Consider the following 25423-nt stretch of genomic DNA (forward strand, 5'->3'; position numbering starts at 1 on the left):
AATGCTTCCAGCCACTGGAAACGTGGAGTGGTGTACCCTCCAGAAGCATGATTGACCCAAGTCAGCAGAGGCAGCCAGGCTCTTGTCCCCCAAGTTACTGTTCCTGGTAAGGACAGCTGCTCTTGTCTACAATTGGGAGTGTCCCTGGTATCTCCAGGCCAGGGTATCTGGGCGTAAAAGGTGATGTTGGGGGGCCAGAGGAGGAGGGATTTCTGGCTATATTAACTCCTGGTGAACACATTCCTGGTTCTAACTAAAGCCAAGCTATGCTGGCTGCAAATCTCTAATGTGCACGCCAGCACAACTCTCATCATCCCATGCCAGGTCTTGCCAAGGTTTTCTTTAAAATGTTTCCTCTTTTCTTCCTATTCTTCAAAAAATTCTTTTGGTTTGTTTTCAACTTTTATATATAAGTCACATTCCCAGAAAGCAAAGAGTGAAAAAGTTTCTTTCTTCATACACATGCTGCTAAGAAAATAGTTTTATACACAGAATTTCAACACGAGAGAGAAAAGGGATAGGGAGGAAGGGAAGGATGCGAGATGTTGAGAGGTGAAAGAAGGGCAGCAAGAGCAAGACCACAGTAGGCCAATTCTGTCCTCCTGCCTGCATTTATAACTGGCATTTTTGGCATCGTCAGAATAACTAATTCCACCCCACCCTGGTTGGTTAGCATTGGAGCTTTTGAGAAATGAAGGGGACAGGGACTAGGGACAGCCATTTTCCTTCCTCCTCTCCCCTTCCATCTTTTCTGCATATAAGCCACTGGTTCGGTATTGACATCTCCACAGAGTGGACAGACTGGGAAATCCAAATACAGGGCTGGCTGAATGTGTGTGCATCTGAAACAGAGAATGGGAGTGGAGGAAGCCGGAAGGAGAGTCTGGAAGCAGGCTCCCTCGCAAGGGGAGTTCTTAGGGGCAAGGGTAGTAGGAGACACAATCTGTAGGACTGGGAAAGCTTTGGGGGCTTTTCTGTGCTAAAATAAAATACCTGCTTCTCCACCCTATTTCACTTTAGCTGGGCTTTGGGGTTGCTGCACTTACCACCTGATGACTACAGAGAAAACTGGGATAGAGTTGGGGGAACCTGTCCCAGCTCATTCCTCTTGGTAATATCACCCTATCAGAGATTCACCTGTGCTTTAGTCATCTCCTTGCCCACCCATCACCCTGCAATCATGCTCTGGCCCCCATGGGGCTCACAGACCCTGACTCCTTTGGGGGTGCTCCCAGCAGGTGCTGCTTACTGGAGGGGCTGGGCTGAAGGGAACAGGTGCCAGGGCATACAAGGGGGAAGAATACAGATGGGGAACAAGGGTCCCCAAAGGCAAGGAGGTTTAAGAAGTGACCAAAATATGAAAGGGCCACTAGGGAGGGGGAAAGGAGTAGGGGTTTCTGAAAGTTGTGAATGAGAAATGGTGATTAGCTACATGAAAAGGAAGCATACCCAAGACTCAGAAATCAACTGCCCGTCCACCGCTTTCTTCCTGACACTACCAAGATATTTTTGGCAGCGCCGGCTTTTCTGACCCACATCTGGGGATGGCGGATGTTACCTCTCCTGACAAATACTCAGTTCAGGGGCAAGGATGTGTCTCCCCATCTCCAGCGCCCCAACCCCACATGACCAGGGCAAAGCTGCACTACTTTGTCCCCAGGGTCACCATACCCATGCAAGGACTTAAAGCCATATGACCTTCCAAAGATGAGGTGCTTTAAAGAAACCCTTAAAATGGGGGGAGGCGACACAAACAGGAAAAAACCACTTGTTTGATGGGAGAGTTTTCAGGGTTTTTTTTTTCTTTTTTTTCTGTATTTTCCAAGTTTGTTTCTTTTTAGTTCATTCCTCTCCATCTCCCACTCCTGTGCACATGTGTGCGCTCTCTCTTTTTTGGTTGTGTGTGTGTTTCAGTTTTTGTTTTGTTTTTTAAAGAACTTTGGATTTGCCGTTGGTGGGCAGCGCCGGTCCCAGAGGCTGGACCCCCACATGGCAGGGCTGGGACAAGGGGCAGGCCCACGGCTGCTGAGAGGATCTCTGTGTTTAAAGCCTTTGAGAATAAGTTACTGCAGTTCTCAGGGTGCAGGGTGGGGGTTGGCAGAGGGATCCCTGGTGGCAGCTTCCCCTAGAGTCCAGGCCACAGGGGCTCCCCTGCCAGACAAGGAGGTTAGGAGGGATGTGAGGAGAGTGAGCTGGGAGCACTTCTCCCCGCCAACCTAAAGTTTGGTTAGTTTTGTGGGCTCCCTGCCCATCCCAGGCTCCAACATTGGGAGCAACTGGGTATTTGGAAAGTTTTTGAGCAGATGGCGCTCTAGACAAGGGGGCAGGAAGGAGGGGAAGTGATAGTTTATTTTCCTTCCCCCTTCTCTGTCTTGGGATTTCCTTTTTCTTTCATCTTTTTCATCTTTCTTCTTTTTCTTCTTCTTTTTGGTGTTTTCTCAGTCAGTGGAACAGCATGGGAGAACATGTACTCATGTGTGTGTTTATAGGAGCTGGGGTGTGACTGGGAATTCAGTGGGGAAAAAGTTGTAGGAAGATAGATCAAGGACAGATTCTGTGTATGCTGAGCAGAGCAGACATGAGTGAATGGTAAGGGTGACAAGATGAGGATGTCTGTGAAGTCACAGGGCAAGGAGTGGAGGCGTGTGTCTGGGCAGGGGAGGAGGCAGGACTCTGCTAGAAGTGGGTGTGTGAAGCCCACTGAGGGTGGGAATTGAGATTCCCAGGAGGTGGGCGAACTAAAGGTTGGGGTGAGGGATTTGAGCTCCCACCAAACACCCCTTGGGGTGAGAGAGGGAGCCCTGAGGCCCTCCCGCTCCCAGATCTTGGTTTATCTTTTATCTGTTTATAAAGCTAGAAGTGTAGAGGTAGTAGTAGTTTTTGGGTTGGAGTCCGTGTGAGGTAATCTTGCTTCCTCTTTGGCAAAAGCCACGGCAGCGGTGGCAGCAGTGGCGGCGTTGGTGACGATGATGGGTGGGCCCCCTGGGGCTGGGGCCGCCTTTCGCCTGTGGGCCGAGGAGCGCAGGTGGGAGGCCAGGGCTTCACGCCCACTCAGCAGCACCTCACATGCCAGGCAGTGGTAAGTGCAGATGGGCACCCGAAGTGGGGGGGGCATGGAACCCCCAGGACCCCGCCCAAAGAAGCAGAAGGATCTCTGATGAGCAGTGGCTAGAGCTTCCCCGTCAAATGCCATCTTGCACTGGCGGCACAGGTAGCGGTGGGTCACGTCCACGGTGGAGATGCCAGGGCTGCCTGTCAGCAGCTCGTCCGCCTCCCCGGTCTCCCCCTCCCCTGGAGCGGGCAGGTCAGGAGGCTTTGGAGGTGCTGTGGCTGTGGACTCAGGGGGCTGGGGTGGTGCCTGGAGGAGGGCATTGGGGAGTAGTCCGATGAGGGTCTGAGGTATCACGGGGTTCATTGGAAATAGCCCCTTCTTCATGCCATAAAGCTGTTGGAAGTAGGCTCCCTGTAACTGGGGGCCAAAGACAGCCGGTGGTGTGGCTCCTCCTGCAGGGGGCAGTGGGAAGGGCAGGAACTGCCCCCCCAACAGGGCTGGGACAGTGGCCTTCAATGCTTTGAGGTTCTTGAGGGCATCAGTGGAGGAGTTGGTGGGGGCTGCAATTGGTTTTCGCTCACCAGAGACCTTATCCCCAGAGGGCTCAGTAGGCGGGCCTGGGGCAGGGTCAGTGGTGCCTGCCGTGGAGGTGTTGGTTTGGTCGGGCACAGATCTCTGAGGTAAGGGGCAGCCTGGGCCAGCAGTCTGGACCATTGTGGTAGCAGGCAGAACCGAAGTGGCGAGGCCAAGGAGGCCCGAGGAGGCTGCAGGGCCTAGGAAGATGAAAGGAATGATGAAGGATTAGCCAACTCTTGGCCCCTCCTCTTTCCGGCTATAGGCCACCTCCAGCCTCACCTACCCATTCCCACAACTAGCCTCCATGATCCCTTTCCTTCCTCCTTTCCCCCAAGAACCTGAAGCAAAGAAGACCACAGGTGACTGGAGATGGGAAGAGTCAAGAAGGAAAAGGAAGGGCATGTCATTAGAGGGAAATACTCTCTGAATTCCAACTCCTCCCAACCTTCCACTCACCTGAATTGAAAGGAGCTAGGCTGCCCAAGGGGGGCTGGGCCAGAGCTGGGCTGGGCAAGAGGACCGGGGCCAAGCGAGGCAGGGCTGGGGCAGCCCCCAGGGGCATAGAGGCAGGTGTGGTGGCAGGTGGGGCCTTGGGAGCCGGAGATGCCTCAGGTGCTGGGACCAAGTCGTAGCACTTGCTTTCACTCTTCAGCTGGGCTTGGACCGCCTCCTTGAGTTTGGCCAGGTGCTGGCGGGAAAAGAGATGGCCTCGGCAGGAGACATAGAAATCATACTTGACATCACAGTAGGGACAGTCAGTGCGCTGGGCTCCCGAGGGGCCCTCGCTGCTGCCCCCAGCCCCGCCAGCTGCTGCCCCCTGCAGTTTGGCTTTCTTTTCCTTGGCACGAGCATTCTGGAACCAGACTTGGATGACTCTCTTGGGCAGCCCAATCTCCTCCCCCAGCACCTCACACTCCTGCATGGTGGGGGTGCGGTAGGCTTCATAACAGGCTTTCATGATCTTCAGCTGCAGGCTGCTCATCTGGGTCCTATAGCGCCGCTGCCCCATCCCATCTGGAACCCCAGCCCCACCCGGTCCCCCACTGGTCCCTCCAGCCCCAGGGGATTCTGGTTCGGCCAGGCTGGAAGCAGACGAATCGCTGAGATCACCCGCAGATGGACTGCAAGCCTCACTCTCTGGAGCAGCTTTTGTGGGTTCCTCTGGGCCATCATCCTCACTGGGGGGAAGGGGAGGAGGGAGAGGTAGAGGTGGCTCTGGTGTTGGGATGGCGGCCTCTTTCCCAGGAGGCAGGAAAGGCAGGGGCCCTGCAGTCGGGGTGACCGTGGGGTAGGGAAAAGCAGGTGCTTCTCTCTTGGGGGCCTCCCTCCCAGTCCCATCATCCACCTTGCCCAACAAGAGGTTGAACTTGGGGAAGGGTGCAGGGGTGGGTGTGACAGGGGGTTTGACCGCTGGATTGGGCACTCCCCCAGGGGTGCTTCGAAACTGGCCTTTCCTCTCTCGGGCCCTGGTATTCTGGAACCAGACCTGCACCACCCGCTTTTTGAGCCCCACCTCCTCGGAGATGCAGTCCAGCATCTTGCGTGTTGGGTTGGAGTCCTGCATGTACCAGCGGTACAGGATCTCCAGCTGCTCGGGCAGGATGGTGGTGCGCAGGCGCTTGTCCCTGGGGGGCTCACCTTCCCCTCCACCCCCTGCTTCACTGCCCGTGGGAGACAGGCTACCGTCCTCATGCTTCCGTTTGAGGGGTGGCCCTGGCACTGGTGGAGTGCCTGCCACCAGGGGGTTTCGCTCCCCAAACACCAGCAAGGGTAGATCTAGGAGGTGGGAGGCAGCACCGGGCTGCACAGATGGCAGGAAATGTAGTCGGCGGTGACTGGTCAGGAGGTCCTGGCTGGAGAAAGACATGGCGCATTGGTCACAGGTGTGGGCTGGGGCAGGTGAGGGAGAAGCCCTCCCTTCAGGCTCTCTGCCTTCTGGCTTTGTTGCTTCTGCTTGGCTCAGCTCTTCCCTGTCTGGAGGTTCTGGTGATGGGCCCTTGGGACCTTTTGGGGGTTCTGGGCCCTGTTCCTCCTCTGCATCTTCCTCCTCTACTTCCTCCTCCTCTTCCCCTCTCTCTGCCTCTTCCTCTTCCAGGGGCTGGTCATCATAGCATTTCTTAAGGTGTCGCACCAACTCAAAAACACAGGAGAAGGTGGTGTGGCAGCGCCTGCAGCCAGAGACGCCCCCAGTGCCTCCGGCGGTTGGCACAGGCCCGCCCTCGCTGGCATTTTTGCGTGCTTTCTGGCGGGCATTCTGGAACCACACTACCACCACACGGCTAGCCAGGCCCAAGAGACTTGCAAGCCGCTCCACCTCTCCATCCTTGGGGTAGGCACTGGTCTCAAAGAAAGACTGCAGGGCTTGCGTCTGGAACTCTGTGAACTTGGTTCTGGAGAATCGGCGGCCTGCAGGCAGCAGGGGAGGAAGATTCCCTCTGGCGTTGTCTTCCTCCTCCGGGGCCCAGTGTCCCGCCCGGCTTTGCTCCTCAGGGGGATGGGCCACCTCTGTCTCGGGCTCTGGCACCAGGAAGGGCAGACCCAGTTGGGGAGCACGCGAATCCAGAGACCCATCAGGAGGTTTGGGGGGGTCTGCAGGGGGCGGGTATAGGCTATCATAGCTCTTTCGAAACTGAGCAGCATAACGGCTCAGGGCCTCAAAGGGCAGAAAGCGGCGGTGGACATGCTCCTCGTGTGTCTTGAGGATGAGCATATTAGAGAAGAGTTTCCCACAGGCCCTGCAGGCCAGCTTCTCCCCACCCCCCAGGGCCTCTGGTGGGGGTGGGGTGGGAGGAGGGGGCACAGCCTGCTTCCCTTCATTGTACTGAATCACCAGCTCAAAACCAAAGTTTTCTAGAAGGGCTTTGGCTGCAGTGTGGGCTGCCTCATTGGGTGTTGGTTCGGGGGGTGAGGCCGTCCCTGCCTCAGTTCCCTCTTCAGCTATGGGGGGCTGCTCCCATTCCCGCTCAGCCAGCTCAGCCTTTGGGGGTGGGGGTGGGGGCAGAGGGGCGGCAGCTGGCAGGGACAGCAGGGGTGCAGGCCCAGCCAGTGCCAGCTTGGGCCCCACCTTGAGGTCATGGAGGTAGAAGGGCAGGAGCAACTGTTGCTGCTGGAGCTTAAGTAGTGATTCGGGCACCAAAGGGAAGGGGGGCAGGACCGGCGGGGTGAAGAGAGGGGCTGGGAATCGGTGCAGGTCCAAGGGAGGGGGAGGAGGGGACAGGAAGGGCAACCCAGATATGAAGCCGCTGGGGTCAGGGCCCTTCTTCTCAGTGCCCGCCTCCCCCTCAGTCTCGCCTTCTTTGGGCTCTTCTTGCCCACGCTCTGGCCCCTCAGCCTTGGCATCAGTCTTGGCCCCCCGTGAGCGAGTCTGGTGCAGAACTGAGCGCATGTGGATCTCCAGGGTGGAGCTCTGGTTGTAGGAGACTCGGCAGACCGTGCACTTAAAGGGCTTGTCTGTGGCCGCAGTGGTGGCAGGCGCTGAGCCAGCCTCTCCCCGGGCAGGGCCAGAGGGGTCAATGGCAGCTTTCTTCATCTTGTGCAGGTGGGAGACAGAGTTATAATGGACCAGGAGGATATTCTTCTGTGTGAAGGACTCTTTACACACAGTGCACTTATAGGGCCGGGCAGGGTCAAGGAACTTGTCCAGTGCAAAGTTGGTGGTCTTCCGATAGGTCAGAGCGGGGCGCGAGTCCGCTGGGGCTGGTTCTGCAGGGCGGGGCTCCCCAGCAGTCCCCTCTTCCTCCTCAGCCATGAGGGGCAGAGCAGCCATTTCTTCAGCCTGGGCATCAGGTCGAGGGGCTGGAGAGGGGGCTGGAGAGGGGGGTTGGTCAGGGCTTCCTGTGGGCTTGTCTAGGGCCTCGGCTGAGGGCAGGGGCGGCTCAGGAAGAGGACCGGGACTGGCTTCTGGAGGCGGGTGAGGGCCTTCTAAGGGAGAGAAGGGGTTGCAATGAGAAGGGAACTTTAAGTCAGACCCCACCCACTCATTATCAAGGGCAACTGATCCCTGCCTCAGTTCCTTCAGACCTTTTTGGTCTGTAAAGCCCAGGTCCCCTTTCCTGCCACCTTGGGAGGCTTGCCATCCCCCTCCTTACCTGCTGCCTGGTCTCTGCTGGGTGCAGGCTCTGGCCCGGGAGCCAGGGGCACTGGGCCATCCCCCAGAGGGCTGAGAGAGGGCCCAGGCAGCACTTTGGTCACAAAGGTCATCTCTACAGTTGTGGCCTGTAATGGAAGAAATCCCAGTGACTTCCTTCTCGCCCTCTGGCTACTGCTATGCCTATGCCCAGCCCCTTTGCACGGCTCCAGTCTTGTCTCTGGACAGACCTCCCACCTAACTTCTGCTTTTTCCACAGAGGAGAGGGCCTGGCAGGCCGGGCCTGCTGTTGAACAGCTCTTCTCGGGACCTAACGTGAGTGAAGGAAATGCTTAGCCGCCTCCCAGGAGAGTCAGGCAGTAGATAAGCTCCACTCAGTTCCCTCCAACTCTAAAATCCACCTTCAAATCTGTGAAATGCTGTTTCCTTCACCAACACCCACCCCCCAACACACACACTTGCCCGGCACCCCTGCCTCTGCCTCCCTCTGACCCCTCCTGCCCAGCCTGACAGGGCTACCTGGACGGGTCCTCACCCAACCTGTACTCACCACAAGCAGCAGCTTCTCAACACACTCAGGCACCACGTTGTGAAGGTGGCTAAGGTGGAAGTGCAGGGCAGGCCGGCCCACCAGCTGCTCCTGGCACAGCGGGCACCTGTACTTAGGCTGCACTGCATGCTGGGAGAGTGCATGAGCCCTCACCTGCTCCGACTCTGGGCTCAGGAAGCTGCAGTATGGACAGCAGTACACCTGGGGGCACATGGGCGGAGGGGGTGTCAGGGACGGGTGGGACCTGCCATCACGCAGCCTTTACGCTCCTGCACAATATCCACTCCCAATAAAGAAGCGAGCCCAAGGGGAAGGCATCACTGTGGACCCAGCCACAGTCCTGAAAGCTGGCTCCTCCCTGGTTTCCCACGGACTGGGACGAAGGCCTAAGCTAGGCCCCACCTTGCCTTCTTTGGCCCTCGTGCTCCATCCTGGTCTCTGTCTTTCCTTGGTCTGGCTTTCCCTGTCTCTGCTGCCCTATTCAGTTCTCCCGCTGACAGTATGGCCCTGTACCGCCCTCCCTGGGATTTAGTTTTCTTAGCCACCCTTACACTGCCTGTATCGTCTCCCTGAAATGGTTCCCCTTCCCTCTGGCACTTCCTGCACCCAGAGTCTCCCTGGTCCTGGCCCACTGTGCCTCCCCAAGGTCCCTGAACTAAGTGTCTCCCTACCTCTCTGCTCAGAAGTCAGCTCATTCTCCCTCAGAGGCTCAGCAGTTCCCACTTTCTTTTCCTTCTTTTATTTTTCTTCCCTTCTTAATGCAAACAATAACCATAGCTCCCTCCGTGGCTCAGGAAATTCTGGCTTGACTCTGTTAGTGCCTTCTTGCCCACACCTCTGGAGGATGGGACTGGGGAGCCTGGGCGCCCCTCTGTTTCCCCGAGTCCCCTGTGTACCCGATCTCCAGCCTGCATTTGTCTCCCTGGCGCACTCCCTCTCCTGCCCCCTGTGCCATCAGTCCAGGCCTGCACAGCAGGAAGGGATGCTCATCTGCATGCACCTAGGCCTAGGAGCGGACATCTGGAGTAGGTCTGTTGAGGGAGTACAGGTTAGGAGGAGGGGAAGCTGAGGACATAAGCCATTACTGCAGCAGTTTGAAGGAAGGCAGTCATGATAAATACTGCATATTGCAGTTCCAGTTTGGAGAGCTGTGAGGCACTCAAAATCAATACTTCCAGGCCACAGAGCTAGACTACTGGGGCCTGCCTAGGTCAGGCAGAGGCCTGGGTCCAGAGACTGAGAGATCTGCAGAGCTTGCTGTCTGGATGAATCATCTGGGCTGGTGCCTCTACCCTCAGGGAGGGGGTGCCAGGACACTTCCCTCCAGGATCAGGGCTTCCCGTTGGAGATGAACATCCACATCTAGTTGCCTTTCTGTTCATAACAGAAATAAAGAGCCCGGCGGCAGCTAGTTTTTTGTTTTTGCCTTGCTTCGTTTCTTCACTTCTTTCCTCCCCTCCTCCCTCCACCTACCTCCAATCTTTCCTGCCCTCAATACAGTTCTCTCTTCACCTTTCTCTCAAACTCCTGCCATCCTTCCTGTCATCTCCCTCTGTGCTCCACCCCTGGGGGCCAGCTCTGCCCCATTAGTCCAGAACAGCCATAACTGGGCCCAAGTGGGATTTCTTTAATCATGTATTTTGAGTTAAATAAGTCACAAGCACGACAAAATTAGGTCTACCCTTGGTCTGATATCTCTGTAAAGCGCTGCTGATTAGAATTTCAGCTTTTAGAACATGAGTAGATCTCCCCCCCCCCCCCCCCCCCCCAGCTCTTCCCAGTTACCCCAGTTCTGACCGTGGTCTGGTTGGCACTGTCTCCAGGAGGGCCAGTCTTGTTCTCTGCCTCTTCAGAAGCTAAAGATGAAAGGAGAGGAGATTAAGAGACTCCCCAGGCCCCCTTCTTCCCTTCGTAGACCCTCAGCTCTTAAGATGACCTGATTTGTAGCACAGAGCTTCCAGGGTAGGGGGCTGGGCTCTGGGGAAAGGTAGAAAGGGCAGAAACGTACAGAGCTATACTGAGTACAGCGAGGGGAGGCTGGCTCAGCAGGGCTGAGCCCAGGTTAGTGGGATGGCCTGGTTTGGGTCCTCGAAGAGAACAGAAGCACCCAGCCTCCTGTGGCTCTGCCTCCCTCCCCTCTGTTGTGTCCTTTCTTTGGATCACTTTGGCTCCTTTATCCCAGGCCTTGCAGGGTGTGTGGATACTGCAAAGTCCCATGAGCATCTCAGAATGTATTAGGGTTAGGGATGGGGAGGGCAAGGGATGGAGGAAAATTAACCAGATGAGCAACTCACCTAATTGTTCTGTCTTATTCTGGGCATCTTTCTCAGGGGTGGGTGGCTCAGCTAAGGGGGCAACAGGAGCCTTCCCTGTGTAGAGGGGAGAGTCAGCTTATAAGGTTGAAGCGTCAGGAAAGGGAAGAGATAGGGCAAAGAAAGCAGGACAAGCAGCCAGGCAATGAGGGAGAAAATGGATGGATGAATCAACAGGCAGGGGAGGACAAAAAAGAAATACAGAGGAGGAGAGCCTACGAAATCATCCCTGGGAGTCCAGTCCCTATCACTCGAAGATAAGCAAATAAGTCCAGCAGTAGGTGACAGAAACAGGACCAAACTCAGCTCCTTGTCATGAGTGATCCTGGAAGCAAGGAGCCTAGAAATGTAGAGGGAGAGGTGCTGAAGAAGGAAGGTGAGGCTGCATGGAAGCAGCTGTAGTGAGCAGGAGGCAGCAGGTCTAACTGGGAGAGGAGATTACCACTCAAGTAAGAATTGACAGATGTGTAGGAATTTATTTTCGGTGGCGGCCTAATTAAAGTGTTAAAGTTCCTTAACTCCATTCAGCCTTGCGCCAGGATCGTTAGCTATTGATCTGGGCCCCTCCAGCACTTAACTCCAGCCAGCATATTGGCAATTCAATTAGCACAGTCAATGCTGCCTGTTCCTGGTTCCTGCTGCCCGAGCCCCAGCCTCGCCCAGCACTGGTCTCTGTGAATCCTGGACAGACGCTGTGCTCACCTCTGACAGCCCCTTCCATGCCCTTCTCCTGCACCCCCTGGCGGGCCCTTCCCAGTTTCTGCAGTTACACCCTGCAAACTGAGCTGCCTTGGGGGACCCTCAGCCCAGCCTTCAGGCTGAAGACCTCCTAGGAGACAGGAAAAGGCTGGGGAGCTTGTCAAGGGCTTCCCACCTAGGCTGCCTTCAGACCATGCCCACAGATCCCATCAGTTTCCCATATGTCCTGCCCCATTCTTTTCTTTCTGCCTCTGTCCTTCCTGACCAGCTCCTGCCCACCTCCCTACCCAGCGTTGCTAGGACACTGGTCAGTACTTGGAACCACTGGGTGACTCCTCCTCACCTCTCTTCCTGTTCTCTGTTTTTTTAATCCTCACCCGAAGATATTTTTCCATTGATTTTTAGAGAGAGGAAAGAGGGAAGACAGTGAGAAATATCAATGTGAGAGAAACATATTGATTGGTTGCCTCCTGCACACACCCTAACTAGAGCCCAGGCTGGGGAGGAGTCTGCAACCAAGGTACGTGCCCCCTTGACCATTATAGAACCTGAGACCCTCTGGTCCACAGTCCAATGTTCTATCCACTGAGCAAACCAGCTAGGGTTGTTCTCTGTTTTCCACCCAGCAAAGTCCCTGCCCTTCTCTGCCTCCTCCCTCCAACAGCCTCTTGTCCCCCCCTTCACTCGGCAGCCCCACTGTTCCTGAAATCTGGAGCAGACCTGTTCCCCCTTGTATCACTTTCTCATCAGCCCTCAGCTCCATGCCAGCTGCCCTCTCTGCCCAGCCCTACCCCTTCAATCCCCTCCGCCTCACCTGGAGTCCGGACCTGCCCATGGCTGAAGCTAAGGATGCTCTGAAGAGCTGAGAGCCCTTCCTCGGCTGCCGGGCCACTCTGTAGCAGCTGCAGGCGCCGCTGGGCCTGGGCATCGCGGTGGGCGGGTGCTCGCAGGTGCTGCAGCAGGGCCAGGCGGGAGGGCGTCTCCCAGGCACACAGCAGGCAGCGGAACAGTCCCAGCTCTGCCCCTGCCGCTGCCCCCTCCATCTCCAGAAGAAACTGGAAAAATGGAAAAAGGCAGGTCAGGCCCAGAAGGAACAGATACCTCCAGATCTCGGGGGCTCCTTTACCTTCCCCAAGGGAGCCTCACCAGCAGCACCCCCACCCAGCCCTTCCACCCTCTTGAGCTCCCCTATTCCTTCCTAAGGCCATTTGAGTGTTACTGCTTTTTCTCCCCCATCTCCTCTTCCTCCTACCCATCCTGGGCTCTCCTGGTGTGTGAGTGGAATCTGGTTCTCTTCTCAAACTTCTGGTGATGAGATGGGCTGAATAGAGACAGAGTCCTCTCTCCAGCCCCAACCACCAGAAAAGCGGAGTAAAATATTGGATTCACTTTGTTCGACTAAGTCTACCATCCTTTGCCTCTTTCTCCGCATCTTTTTTCTAAACAGTGTATTATCCTGTGCATAGTACATGCCTTTAAAAAAATTTTTTTTAAATTTTATTGATTTCAGAGAGGAAGGGAGAGGGAGAGAGAGAGAGATATCTATGATGAGAGAGAATCATTGATTGGTTGCCTCCTACACAACCCACTGGAAATCGAGCCCGCAACCTGGGCATGTGCCTGACAGGGAATCGAACCATGATCTCCTGCTTCATAGCTTGATGCTCAACCACTGAGTCACGCTGACTGGGCCATACATGCCTTTTTCTCCAGTTCTGCCACCTCGGGCTTTCCCATCCCTTTCCACTTCCCTCTCCCTGAGGCGCCTGCTCTGCCCTCACCTGAGGCCTTCCTACCCCTCACCTTGTAGACCTGGCTGTTTTCCTCGTGGGCTGCCCCCCGGGCGTGTAGCTGCATCTTCTCCTTGCTGTTGGACTCAAAGTCACAGATGTTGCAGCGCAGGTGCAGGGGGGGCACAGACCCATAAGGAGTCCCATCTCCCAGGGGGATGGGGGAGGGAGTGCCCGTAGCCCCACTGCCCTCCCTCAGGTGGGCTGCCAGCTGGTACTTCTGAGCATGTTTGTCGGTCTTGAGGTGGAGTTGGAAGTTGGCCTTGAGCTGGGTGCCGTAGCAGCAGAGCTTGCAGCGGTGGGTGTCACCGGCCACCTCCTTCCATTCGGCCTCCGGGAGGCTGCGGCCCATGCTGCAGTGGTAGAGCAGCAGCTCCAGGTTGTCTGTGCTGAAGGCCTGGCACACCAGGCAGCGGAACACCTTCAGAGATGGGCTGTCATCTGGGGGCGGCGAGGTGGGCAGGCCCTCGGACAAGGAGCCCAGGAGCTGACTTTGAGGCAGGTGGGCGTCTGGGGAGAAGCTGCCAGGGGCTGGGGGACAGAGACAGGTTAGTGGCCCAAGGAAGGAATGGAGCAGGGTCAGTTTGGTCTGTGGGAATGTGGGTGGTGGGTAAATGAGGATAGTGCGGTGGGCACAGGTGTTACCTAAGCGGGGAGCTGGCCCTTAGGAGAGAGCAGGGAGTTGAGTTTGACCCTTGAAGGGGGAGCGAAGGGGAAGAGGAGCAGAGCCAGGAGCTTACCAGGTGTGGGGAACTTTCGGGCAGGCGCTCCGAGATGGTGGAAGCCGTTGAGAAGCAGCTGGGTTTCCAGGGGCTTGTCTGGCCTCAGCCCCGGGCCAGGCAAGGGAGCCTGGGGCTGCCCTAAGGCCTGTGGCCCAAAGTACTGGAAGAGTTCAGGCGGAGTGGCAGGGGCGCCTGTTGGGGGCGGAGGGCTTGGCCCCACAAGCCCAGGTGGCAGGCCCAGCGGCAGCCCCTGGTGGAGCATGAGGACATTCTGCATGTGCTTCTCAGAGGTCATGTGGATGCGCAGGTTGCGAGAGATGTTGGTCTCATAGCTGCACACCTTGCACTGCCAGGACGATTTGGTCTTGGGTTCCTTGTCCCCAGAGCAGGGCGGAAGCGGTGCCTCTGGGGGGCTTCCCTGCCCGCCAGGCCCGGCCTGGAAGCCCTGCAGGTTGGCCAGGTGCTTGTCAGACTGCATGTGGATGCTGAGGTTGCCCTTGGTGGTGGTGGAGTAGTTGCAGATGTCGCAGCGGTAGGGCTTGTAGCCACAGTTGTAGCTCTCTCCCCGTGCCAGGCGGGGGTGGGCCCCCCCAGCGCTGCAGTAGCTGCAGTGACTGTTGCTCTCAGGGTGCTTCTCCCGCATGTGCACATCCAGGGTCTGCTGGTACTTGTAGTGCCAGTTGCACTTGGGACACTTGAGCGTCTTGCAGGAATTGCGCGAGTGAAGCAGAGACATGTGGCTGGACAGGCTGAGGCCCTGGAAGGCTGCGGGGGCTGGGGTATAGTCCTCGGCTAGGCGGTAGGGCTGGGGTGGGTCACTGGGGTCTTCAGGGGAGCCCACTGGGACGGGGAGAGTGCCCCCCTCCTTGCAGGTGGGTGAGCTTTGGTTAAGTGGGGGGCAGAGCCCTCCATCCTCTTCTTGCCCCTCGGGGAACCAATCTGGGCCTGCCTCCCCTACTGCCGTTGGTGATTCTTTGGCTTGGGTTGGGCTGGGACCCCAGGTGGCTGGGGTAGTGGATGGGGAAGGCGGACTGAGGGTTATGACATCTTCTGTAGGCAGAACTAGGGCCTGGGTTTCTGCCTCAGGGCAGCCATCCTCGGTCTGGGCTACATTCGCCTCCGGGCTCCCTGTGCTGCTGTTGTCAAGGGGCATTTCTGAAGGGGGGCAAGCAGGTGGTTTTGGTTCCAGGAAGCTTAGGAGGGCCACGCAGCCCTCCTCCCCCTCCTGGAGCACAGCTGGGTTGCCTGGTAGGCCCTGGTGTTGAGCAGAGGTTAGCTTCACCCCATGAGACTGTGTATGACCCATGAAGGCCTGGGACTGGCTGAAACCCAGGCGGCACAGGAGGCAGAGCCAGAACAGTGCCCGGTGGTCTCCCCCGCTGCTCCCAATGGGGCCATCTTTGGGATCTCCCGGTGGGTTTGGTGCTAGCTGGTAGCTCCAGAAGGCTCCATCCCTTCCCTCACAGGTGGCCGGAGATGGCGCTGAGGTATCATGGGACAGAATTTGGTCAGAAGAGCTAAAGCCTTGGATTGGGTCAAAGCCATGTTGGATGTGAAGGGCAGTGAGGTGTGTAGGGGGCGGGTGGGGTAGGCTGGGCTCTTCCTTGGTGCCCGCCTCACCCCAGGGGAAGCCCTTTGGTAACAGCAGTTGACTGCCACCTGGCAGGGACAGCTTGGCCACTAGGCAGGCCTCACCGCCAGCTGTGAAGAATAAATGGTTGCTTAGGTCCACAGGAGGGAGCCCTCCTCCTTCTTCCTTCTGCTCCTTGTCCTCTTCCACCCCCAAGTCCTTTGGTGGGAAGCCACCACAGCCAGGCTCTTCTTGGGGCTCCCCAATCTCCTTTGGTGGGATGAGGCCACAGCCCGACTCCAGAGGCTGTCCCCCTGGTTCTGAGGGCCTCATGCTCTCAGAGGTGGAGGGGGCAGCAGGGGGATCTTTGGTGACAAGATCAGGGGGGATGCTGGGGGAAGAGGTGTCCAGAGGTGGGGACAGGGCATTGTGCCCAGGGGGTGGGGAGGTGCCAGCAGTAGAGGATGAGCTAAGGGAGGCCATGGCAGACGGAGGAGTGCTGGGGGTTCATCTCAGCGTGACAGCCAGGACCCTGTAGGGGAAACACAGAGAGAGCAGTGTTGTCAGGTAGCCGGGGAGACAGCAGCTGACCCTCCTGCTACTCCAGCCCCACCCTCTTCCCTGAGCACCAGACTCAGGCACCCATGTGCCACATTGAAACTTCACTTCGTGTCTAACAGGCACTTCAAACTTAACATGTCTAAAATCAGAACTCTTTATTCCTCCCCTGAATTTATTCTCCCCCATCTCCTATCTCAGAATTTGGTACAACTATTTATCTGGTTGCTTAAAGTAAAAACCTAAAAATTGCTTTTGCTCCACAATATGCAATTGACAGCAACCTCTCAAACCTCCCATCCCTCCATTTGTCTTCATCTGCACCAGCACATCCTGGCCCCAGCCATCCTCATCTCTCTCCTGAGCTAATGCAATGGATTCCACCACTGCCCCTCCAACCCAATTTCCTCCCAACCAGCATCCAATTGAGCTTTCATTTAATTCTCAATTATGAAAAATGTCAAACATATATAAAAGTAGACCAAATAAAATAAGGAACATCTTTGTACTCTTCACCCAGTGTCAACAGTGACCAACTCATGGCCCTCATGGCCAATCTTGTTTCATTTATATCCTTACCCACTTCCCCCTTTTCCTATATGATTTCAAAGCAAATTTCAGGCATCATAAAGAATCATCTTTTAAAATGTACATCATACTATATTCTGCTTAAAATCCATGAATGATTTCCCACTGCTTTGTGAATAAAATCCAAACTTCTTTCCCTAATTTGCAAAAGGGTCTATCTGATCTGACACCTGCTTGCCTATCCTCCCACCACTGCCTGGCTGGCCAGCTCTGGCCTATTAGCCTTGTTTCTCAAACACACCAAGTTAATTCCTACCTTAGAGCCTTGCCTAAGCTGTTTACTCTGCCTGGAATGATCTCCTGATGGCTCGTCATTCAAGTCTCTGCTTAAATACATCCTCTTTCAACAGGCCTTCTCTCTAGAACAGTGGTTCTCAACCTTCCTAATGCCGCAACCCTTTAATACAGTTCCTTATGTTGTAGTGACCCCCAACCATAAAGTTATTTTCGTTGCTACTTCGTAACTGTAATTTTGCTACTATTATGAATCGTAATGTAAATATCTGATATGCAGGATGTATTTTCATTGTTACAAATTGAACATAATTAAAGCATAGTGATTAATCACAAAAACAATACGTAATTATATATGTGTTTTCCGATGGTCTCAGGCGACCCCTGTGAAAGGGTCGTTCGACCCTCCAAAGGGGTCTCGACCCACAGGTTGAGAACTGCTGCTCTAGAAGCTAAACAACCCCCGTTAGGAGGTAACTTCCCTGAGTCAAGGTCCTCTTGCCAGAGAGGCTACAGTGAAATTTCCATTGGCCTATAGGCACCGTGCTGCTCGAAGATACCTTCCAGACCCATCTCTGGTCAGTTGAAAGACAACAGCTTGTATCTGATTAGCCTCCTCCTCCCCAAAGAGATAATAAAAAATAGTAATAATCTTACTGATAGCTATTAAGGTACATATACCATGATTGGTCCTAGCACTGTGCTAAATGCTTTACATCATCTCATTTAATCTCATAACCTTATTTTACACGTGTCAGCCAAGAAACAGAGAGATTGAGCAAGCTGTTGATGGTCACTCAGCTCCAAGTGGTAAAACTAGAAAAGGACTGGAGGGCAGAGCTATATCCCAAAGCTGTGGCCTGGGCTCCTCCATCCAGTCAGACTGTCCCTCAGACACAGTACAGGCAACATGGGCCTCCAAAGGTCTAGAAATCAGGATTCCTGGGCTCCCTCTAGCGGTCTAGAAGTACCAAGCCTTGGCATGCTGCTCCCGACCATTTTATTTTGATACTACACCCCCAAAACTCACCAATCCCCATGCCTCACCATCCTATACTTCTCTCCATGTCCCAAGTGGTCTACAACCTCTCTAGTTCTTAATATCAGCAGATCTCTAATGATTAAATCTTTAGCACTCAGGCCAGGGTGCTTCAAGGAAGGGATGAGGTGTATGGCCTTCTCCTTCCTTGAGCCACCTCTAACCATCACCTCCAGATTCCTGAATTGGGAATGGGTCCCTGGTCTGGCCCACCAGCCTGCAGGCCCAATTCTGTCCCCCTCCTGGGGGGCTAGCCAGGCGTGAAGTCAAAGCCATTAAGGCGCTCCGAATGGGGCTGGACCTGCATGCTAATGAAAATGCAAATAAGCACCTGTGCAGGGGTGGAGGAATGGGGATGGGGCGGGGGGGGGGGGGGGGGGGGGGGAGGGTGGTGTGGAGAACCAAAAAGGAAGTAAAGGAATTAGATGGAGGGGAGTCTATCCTCCAGAAATGACCAGAAAGAAGCCCTAACGCTGTGGGAGAAGGTATTCTTCCTACAGAATCCGGGGATGGGGGAGGGGGGAGAAGTGTGTGAGGCTCTGACATTGCACTGTCCCACTCCCACAGCAGGGCCCGGTGCCATTCACTCACCGCCCCACCTAATGGGAAGAACAGGGGCCTCTCCAGGGCCCTGTCACCAAGGCCAGAAGCGAGTGCATCGTCTTCCCCTGGCCCACCCTGCCTGTATCACATCGACCAGCTGCACTCCTTCTCCCTGGCCCCCGACTTACAACTCTAGATCAAACTTCAGAGGGGAGCTAGGAAGACCTAAGCCCCAAATCCTCTCTCCAAAGCTGCTACTTCCCAATACTGGGGGTGGGGGGGGAGACCCAGCTGATTCGTTGCTAGAAAGCAAAGGAGCTGAGCTTTGGGCTAGCGCTAGCCTGTGTGTGAGACCCAGCTCTACTCGGTAGGTCGGCAGCTGTTTAAACTTGCAAATCTCTTCCCCACCTCCCACCCTGCCCCTCCTCCTCTTCAGGAAAGAATTTCAATTGCAAATTTATCTCTGCCTCAGTGCCCCCCCCCCCCAACTCCTCCTCCCTGTTCCTTCTCGGTGCTTCTCCCATCACCCACTATTGATCACAAACCTTTAACTGCAGCAATTACTTTTTCACTTTTTCCCCTCCATTTCCCTCCTCCTCAGTCTTTCTTTCCTTCTCTCTCTGAATCTCCGAGTCTCTTTCTTTGCCCTTCCGACCTTGAACTCAGTTTTCATCTCTTTCTGGAGATGATGCAGACCCAGATGACAAGCCTAAGTCACCCCCACATAGAGTCCTGTTCTTCAGACCTCTGCCATTTCTCTCTCAGTTCTGGGCTTTCCTCAAGGGCCTCTTCTCCCTCTGGGCACATCTTAGCAGGGGAAAAGGGAAAAGGCACCCCCTCAAAGGTCCTGGCGTTCCTGCCTCTGGGAGGGAAGGAGGAAGAGGATGGGTCAGGTGTAGGGTGGGGGGGGGGGGGGGGACAGTCAAAAGGAAAGAGCTGGTAGAGGCAAGGGCTGGGGGGCGGGGTCACGAGGAGAGGGTGAGGGGAGACGAGCAGGCAGTGGCGGCGGTGTGATTAGAACGGAGATTGATGTGAAGGGGCGCCACAGACGGCAGAGAGAGTCAATAAAACGAGAGGATCACATTAGAGGCGACAGAGAGAGCTTTAAATTACAAGGCTGCTGCCACCGAGGGGGATGGGAGGAGGCAGGCCTGGAGCCAAGGGAGGGTGGAGTGTTCTGAGGGTATAGTCATCCCCCAAGATGAATCTTCCAGCTCCTAACCTAAAAGGCCCTCGTCTCCAGAGCACCCTGGCTGTCCCTTCATTCCATCTCCCTTCCTTATGCCTCCTACCCTCACAGAGGGGAGGAGGAGAAAGCTATAGAGAAATAGGAGATATTTTTATTTTGCTTTGGTATATTCCCACCTTCCAGATGGGAAGTATGGAAGGGCTACTTTCACTGCACTGCAAATATTCTTCTTTGGAGGTGGACAGAAAGGTACCCTGTAAAAAGCTGGTCGAGAATCCCTATTTCTTTTAAATTTTTAAAAAATTGATTTTTATTGATTTCTGAGAGAAAGGAAGAGCGAGAGAGAGAGATAGAAACATCAATGATGAGAGAATAATCGATCGGCTGCCTCCTGCCCTCCCACCCCCCACCCTACCCCCGGGATCGAGCCCACAACCCGGGCATGTGCCCTGACCAGAATCGAACCGTGACCTCCTGGTTCATAGGTTGATGCTCAACCATTGAGCCACACCAGCCGGGCTGAGAATCCCTATTTCTTGATATGCACTCCCTGTTCAGAAGGCAGACACACAGTACTTAGAACAGGGAGAAACAAGGGGGGCAGAAGGCTCTAAGATGCACAGCAGGACCCAGAGAGCTGCCGAGATAGAGCTGTTATGAGGTGGAGAGGAAGGCTCAATGTGTGGACAGCTGAGAGGCAGGCTCTGAGACCACACAGCCAGGGAGATCACTGCGAGCTTCAGAACCAGAGAATTACAGAAGCCAAAGGGGAAAGGACACAGGAAGGACCAAAACCATGAGGTCTGAGGAAGGAGCCTGCCCCACTTAGGAGGAGCCAGGGCATGGGTTCGGGTTGGCCGGCAGGACAGGAGGCAAAGCTAGGGAGGAGCTCACCCTCTGGAGCCCCCAGTAGGATCAGGACTACCGTTGGGTACCGCCCCCCTCTCCTCTGTCCGCAGGGAGAGGAAAAGAACAGGAGAGGACAGGCCAAATGGGGACAGAAGGCCTTTCTCCTCTGGACTCCTCTTCTTTTTTTTTTTTTTTTTTTTAAATATATTTTATTGATTTTTTACAGAGAGGAAGGGAGAGAGATAGAGAGTTAGAAACATCGATGAGAGAGAAACATCGACCAGCTGCCTCCTGCACATCTCCCACTGGGGATGTGCCCGCAACCCAGGTACATGCCCCCGACCGGAATCGAACCTGGGACCCCTCAGTCCGCAGGCCGACGCTCTATCCACCGAGCCAAACCGGTTTCGGCTGGACTCCTCTTCTTAAAACAAAAACCCCTTCCACACCGGACAAGGCAAAGGCTTTCCCAGCAAAGTCTGCCAGAGGGCACCAACACATCAGCTTAAAATTTGCACACAATGACGTCCACGTCAGAGCCTTCCAAACATTTTTTCTGCCTTTCACTTTTCCAATGTTCCGTCTATCCTCTTTCCCTAAAGCAGAGCCAAATTTTGGGATCTTTTCTCTTTCCTCGCTGAAATTCTTGCCTGAGGTACTGCTCTCTCCCATACTCGTTTTGCCCTTGCCTCTCTCCCCTTTCTGACTCAACCTGATGCTTTCAAGAGGAGTCCACCATGGAGAGGAGGGGGAGAGAAACAGAAAAGATAGTGTGCACACTGCGTAGGGGGAGTGTTTGGTATAAAAAGCAAACAAACTCTAGCTAGATGAGCTAATATATATATATATATATATATATATATATATATGTATATGTATATTTCAAAGAGGAATGGAGAGGGGGAGGAGAGAAAGATAGAAACATCAATGGTAAGAGAGAACCATTGATTGGCTGCTTCCTGCATGCCCCACACTGGGGACCGAACCGGCAACCCGGGCATGTGCCCTGACCTGGAATCAAACCCATGACCTCCTAGTTCATAGGTCAATGCTCAACCACTGAGCCATGAGCTATATTTTTTAAGGCAGTGGATGAACGTGGGCTTTGGATTCATGCAGACTCAGATGGGGTCAATCCTGGCTCCCCCTCTCACCAGCTGTGCAACCTCAGTAAGTTGTTTAGTTCTGAGTCTGTTTCCTTACCTGGGAAAATGGGGATAAGGATGACTTCCTTAACCAGCTGTGGTGAAGACTAGACTAGGCAACCTGTGAAAGTGCACATACAGAGTGTTCAATCGGGTTAGTTCTCTTCCTTTTCTCTTGACTATCTCCTCCCACATGCAGGTAGGCTGACACCTTTCCTTCTGCCGTGCCCCTTCTCCATCAGGATTCTTCCTCTAATTGCTGCCCTTTTCAATCGAGGCAGATTCTTTGGTGGGCGGGATTTAAATCTAGTCTACTGAGCAGCAGAGTTCATTTCTCACTTGGCCCTCCTGACTGCTGGACTTATAGACACCCCATTATCCTAGAGCAGAGATTGAAAGCTTTGCCCAAGCTCGCACTTTGCCTGGGTGCAGAAGCAGCTAACACTTGCATCAAAACTAGTATGACCTGGGCCCTGGCCGGGTAGTTCAGTTGGTTGAAGGGTATTTCAGATATGCCACGGTTGTGGGTTCAATCTCCAGTCAGGGCACATACAAGAAACAACCAAAACCCAGGCCACGGTGGCCCAGTGGTTGAGCATCGACTTATAAATCAGGAGGTCACGGTTCGATTCCAGGTCAGGGCATATGCGATTGTGCAGGAGGCAGACAATCAATGATTCTCTCTCATCATTGATGTTTCACTCTCCCTCTCCCTTCCTCTCTGAAATATATATATATATATATAATCAACCAATGAATGCATAAAGAAGTAGAACAACAAATTGATGTTTCTCTTTCTCCCCTCCTCTCTGTAAAATCAATCAATCAAAATATTTTTAAAAATAGTATGATCTCTCCCTGCATTTAAGACTATCATTTTCTCTGACTCTAAATCTTACCTTCTATATTTAAAAGAAAACACAAGATAGTACTCCTATTCCTCCATTTTAATTCTACCTATCTTTCCTAGACCTCTTCCCCTCCCCCCAAAATATTTGGGGAGTGCTTACTTTGTGCAAGATAAATTTTGTCCAAATGAGAGAAAATGAGAATGGCAGGAAAGGAGTGTCACGGAGAGTAAAGAAAGACAAGGCAGAGAAGAGGGAGGAAAAGGGAGAGGTATGTAAGTGTGTGTATATGGAGGTTTGCTGGATCCTGATCTGCATATGTGACTATGGAATCTTATTGAAGCCTCCCTGCTTTGGCATCAGACTGGACAAGTTGTCTGTCCCCAAGGAGAGGGATGGAGCAAGGAGGCTGTGTCTTATACTTTGCAAGATGCTTAAGGCATGAGGGAACTGGATGAGGTGCGAGGAGAGAAGAGGCTGAGAGGAAGACTATGGGTGATGGGTAGGGAGTAGACAGGGAAGCAGACAAGGGTGAAAGGGAAGCTATGGGCTAAAACCACAACCTGAGATCTGAACATCCATCCACATTGGCATGGCTTTGTTGAGGTATGCTCCAGGGAGGAGTGGAGAACCTTGCCCATGCATCTCCCTGGATGAGGCCAGCAGTGTTAGGACAGCAGTGTGGAGCACTGGAGAGACTCAGGCTTAGGCAACAACACAAAGCCAACTCTGAACCCTTCTTCTACATAAGCATTTGGGAGTGAGGGACAGGAAGTTGTACTTTTGAATTCAAATTCAGGATCTTATCTGATCCTGGCACGGGGACCTCTGTAGAAGACCTTGATCTCCCTGAGCTTCAAAGGAATCACATGCAATTCTTCTAGAATTATCTGGAAGGATACCATTGTAAGTGACCATGTACATAAATAAATCATCCTGGTTCTTTGATTCTACATGACCCCTTGTGATGGTAGTATTAGTTGTATTTTACAACAACTAATATTAGTAACAAAATAACATCTTTAAATGTTTACCATATGCCAGGCACTGTGTTGAGCCCCATGCAAGCATCATATCACCTAATCCTCCACTACACTTGATAAAATAGATATAGTTATTCATTCCCATTTTAAAAACATGGAAACAGACTTAGACGGGTTAAGTAATGTTTAAGTCTCACACTTGGAAAGAAATAGAGTCAAGATTGGACTCATGCCCTAGCTGGTTTGGCTCTGTGGATAGAACATCAGCCTGTGGACTGAAGGGTCCCAGGTTCAATTCTGGTCAAGGGCACATGCCCGGGTTGTGGGCTCGATCCCCAGTGGGGGATGTGCAGGAGGCAGCTGATCAATGATTCTCTCTCATCATTGATGTTTCTCTCTCTCTCTCCCCCTCTCCCTTCCTCTCTGAAATAAATACAAATAAAATAAAATAAATTTTAAAAAAAGATTGGACTCGGAACAAAAAATAAATAAATAATAAAATGAATAAAAAGATTGGACTCAGGTAGCCCAACTCCAGGGCTCTGCTCTTAGGTTAATGTGTAAGCTTCTAAAGTCTGGCTGGCATGCATTTTCAATGCAGACTTTGAGTTTGTTACTCTGCCCTTATGCATATGTACTGTCATGCTACTCTTTGAGCTTGAAGGTGTTAGATGGCAGTCTCCCTGTTAGTTTCTTAGTGTAAGATTGGCCAGAACAGGCCCACTGCTTTATGCAACTCCAGTGGGCGCCATCCACATTATAGTTTATGCAGGTGCCATGGCCATCGTGTGTTGGGTTGAGGTGAGTAGAGACAGATACAAAAGATTCAGTTATTTGACTGATGATGCGTATATTCCAGTGATGGCGAACCTTTTGAGCTCGGCATGTCAGCATTTTGAAAAACCCTAACTTAACTCTGGTGCCGTGTCACATATAGAAATTTTTTGATATTTGCAACCATAGTAAAACAAAAGACTTATATTTTTGATATTTATTTTATATATTTAAATGCCATTTAACAAAGAAAAATCAACCAAAAAAATGAGTTCGCATGTCACCTCTGACACGCATGTCATAGGTTCGCCATCACTGGTACAGTGGGGCCTTGACTTACGAGTGTCCCGACTAATGAGTTTTTTGAGATACCAGCTGTCTCGGCCGATTTTTTGCATTGAGTTGATGGAGTAATTTGAGTTAACAAGCTCCTTAACGAGCTCGGTCTCGGAACGAATTAAACTCGTAAGTCAAGACCCCACTGTATATTCATTTGTGATGATGTCTCTCTCTTTTTTAAAAATATATTTCATTGATTTTTTTTAATTTTTTTTTTACAGAGAGGAAGGGAGAGGGATAGAGAGTTAGAAACATCAATGAGAAACATCGATCAGCTGCCTTCTGCACACCCTCTACTGGGGATGTACCTGCAACCAAGGTACATGCCCTTGACCAGAATCGAACCTGGGACCCTTCAGTCTGCAGGCCGACGCTCTATCCACTGAGCCAAACTGATTAGGGCCATTTGTGATGTCTCTGAAAGCTGAAAGTCTACAAGTGTGTATCCATAACAGAATATGAACCTCATCAGACAAGTGGTGTGGTATAAAACACTCAGCCTTTAGGCCAGGGGTGGGCAAACTTTTTGACTCGAGGGCCACAATGGGTTCTTAAACTGGACCGGAGGGCCGGAACAAAAGCATGGATGGAGTGTTTGTGTGAACTAATATAAATTCAAAGTAAACATCATTACATAAAAGGGTACGGTCTTTTTTTTTTTTTTAGTTTTATTCATCTCAAACGGGCCGGATCTGGCCCGCGGGCCGTAGTTTGCCCACGGCTGCTTTAGGCCCTAGCCAGTTTGCTCAGAGCACAGACTGAAGGGTAGTGGGTTCGATTCTGGGCAAGAGCATATACAGCTGTTGCAGGGTCAATCCCTGGCCCTGGTCAGGGCACATGTGGAAGGCAACCAATGGATATGTCTTTCTCATATCGATGTTTCTTTGTCTCTGCTCCTCCCTTCCACTCTCTAAAAATCAATGGGAAAAATATCCTCGGGTGAGAATTAACAAAAACAAAATAAAATAAAAATAAA

The 25423-nt window shown here is 53.2% G+C and overlaps 2 protein-coding genes across 7 annotated transcripts in view; one reads left to right on the forward strand and one right to left on the reverse strand.

Moving 5' to 3' along the window:
- The window catches only part of THTPA (thiamine triphosphatase), a 45020-nt gene that overhangs the window by 5413 nt on the left and 14184 nt on the right, over positions 1–25423 (forward strand). The gene's annotated exons all lie outside the window — the stretch shown is intronic.
- The window catches only part of ZFHX2 (zinc finger homeobox 2), a 32315-nt gene continuing 7388 nt past the window's right edge, over positions 497–25423 (reverse strand). For both annotated transcript variants that reach the window (XM_070426717.1, XM_070426709.1), the window contains exons 2-10: positions 13807–15890; positions 13080–13597; positions 12091–12331; positions 10560–10634; positions 10063–10121; positions 8266–8466; positions 7717–7843; positions 4085–7549; positions 497–3825 (exon numbers count right to left, since the gene is read on the reverse strand). In XM_070426717.1, coding sequence (XP_070282818.1) covers positions 2846–3825; positions 4085–7549; positions 7717–7843; positions 8266–8466; positions 10063–10121; positions 10560–10634; positions 12091–12331; positions 13080–13597; positions 13807–15841 — 7701 coding nt within the window. In that variant the 5' untranslated portion in view covers positions 15842–15890 and the 3' untranslated portion in view covers positions 497–2845. The remainder of the gene's footprint in view (positions 3826–4084; positions 7550–7716; positions 7844–8265; positions 8467–10062; positions 10122–10559; positions 10635–12090; positions 12332–13079; positions 13598–13806; positions 15891–25423) is intronic.

The sequence above is a fragment of the Myotis yumanensis genome, unplaced genomic scaffold (assembly GCF_028538775.1).
Source record: "Myotis yumanensis isolate MYYU_CA2020_CCGP unplaced genomic scaffold, mMyoYum1.0.hap1 SCAF_1, whole genome shotgun sequence".
Classification (NCBI taxonomy): domain Eukaryota; kingdom Metazoa; phylum Chordata; class Mammalia; order Chiroptera; family Vespertilionidae; genus Myotis; species Myotis yumanensis.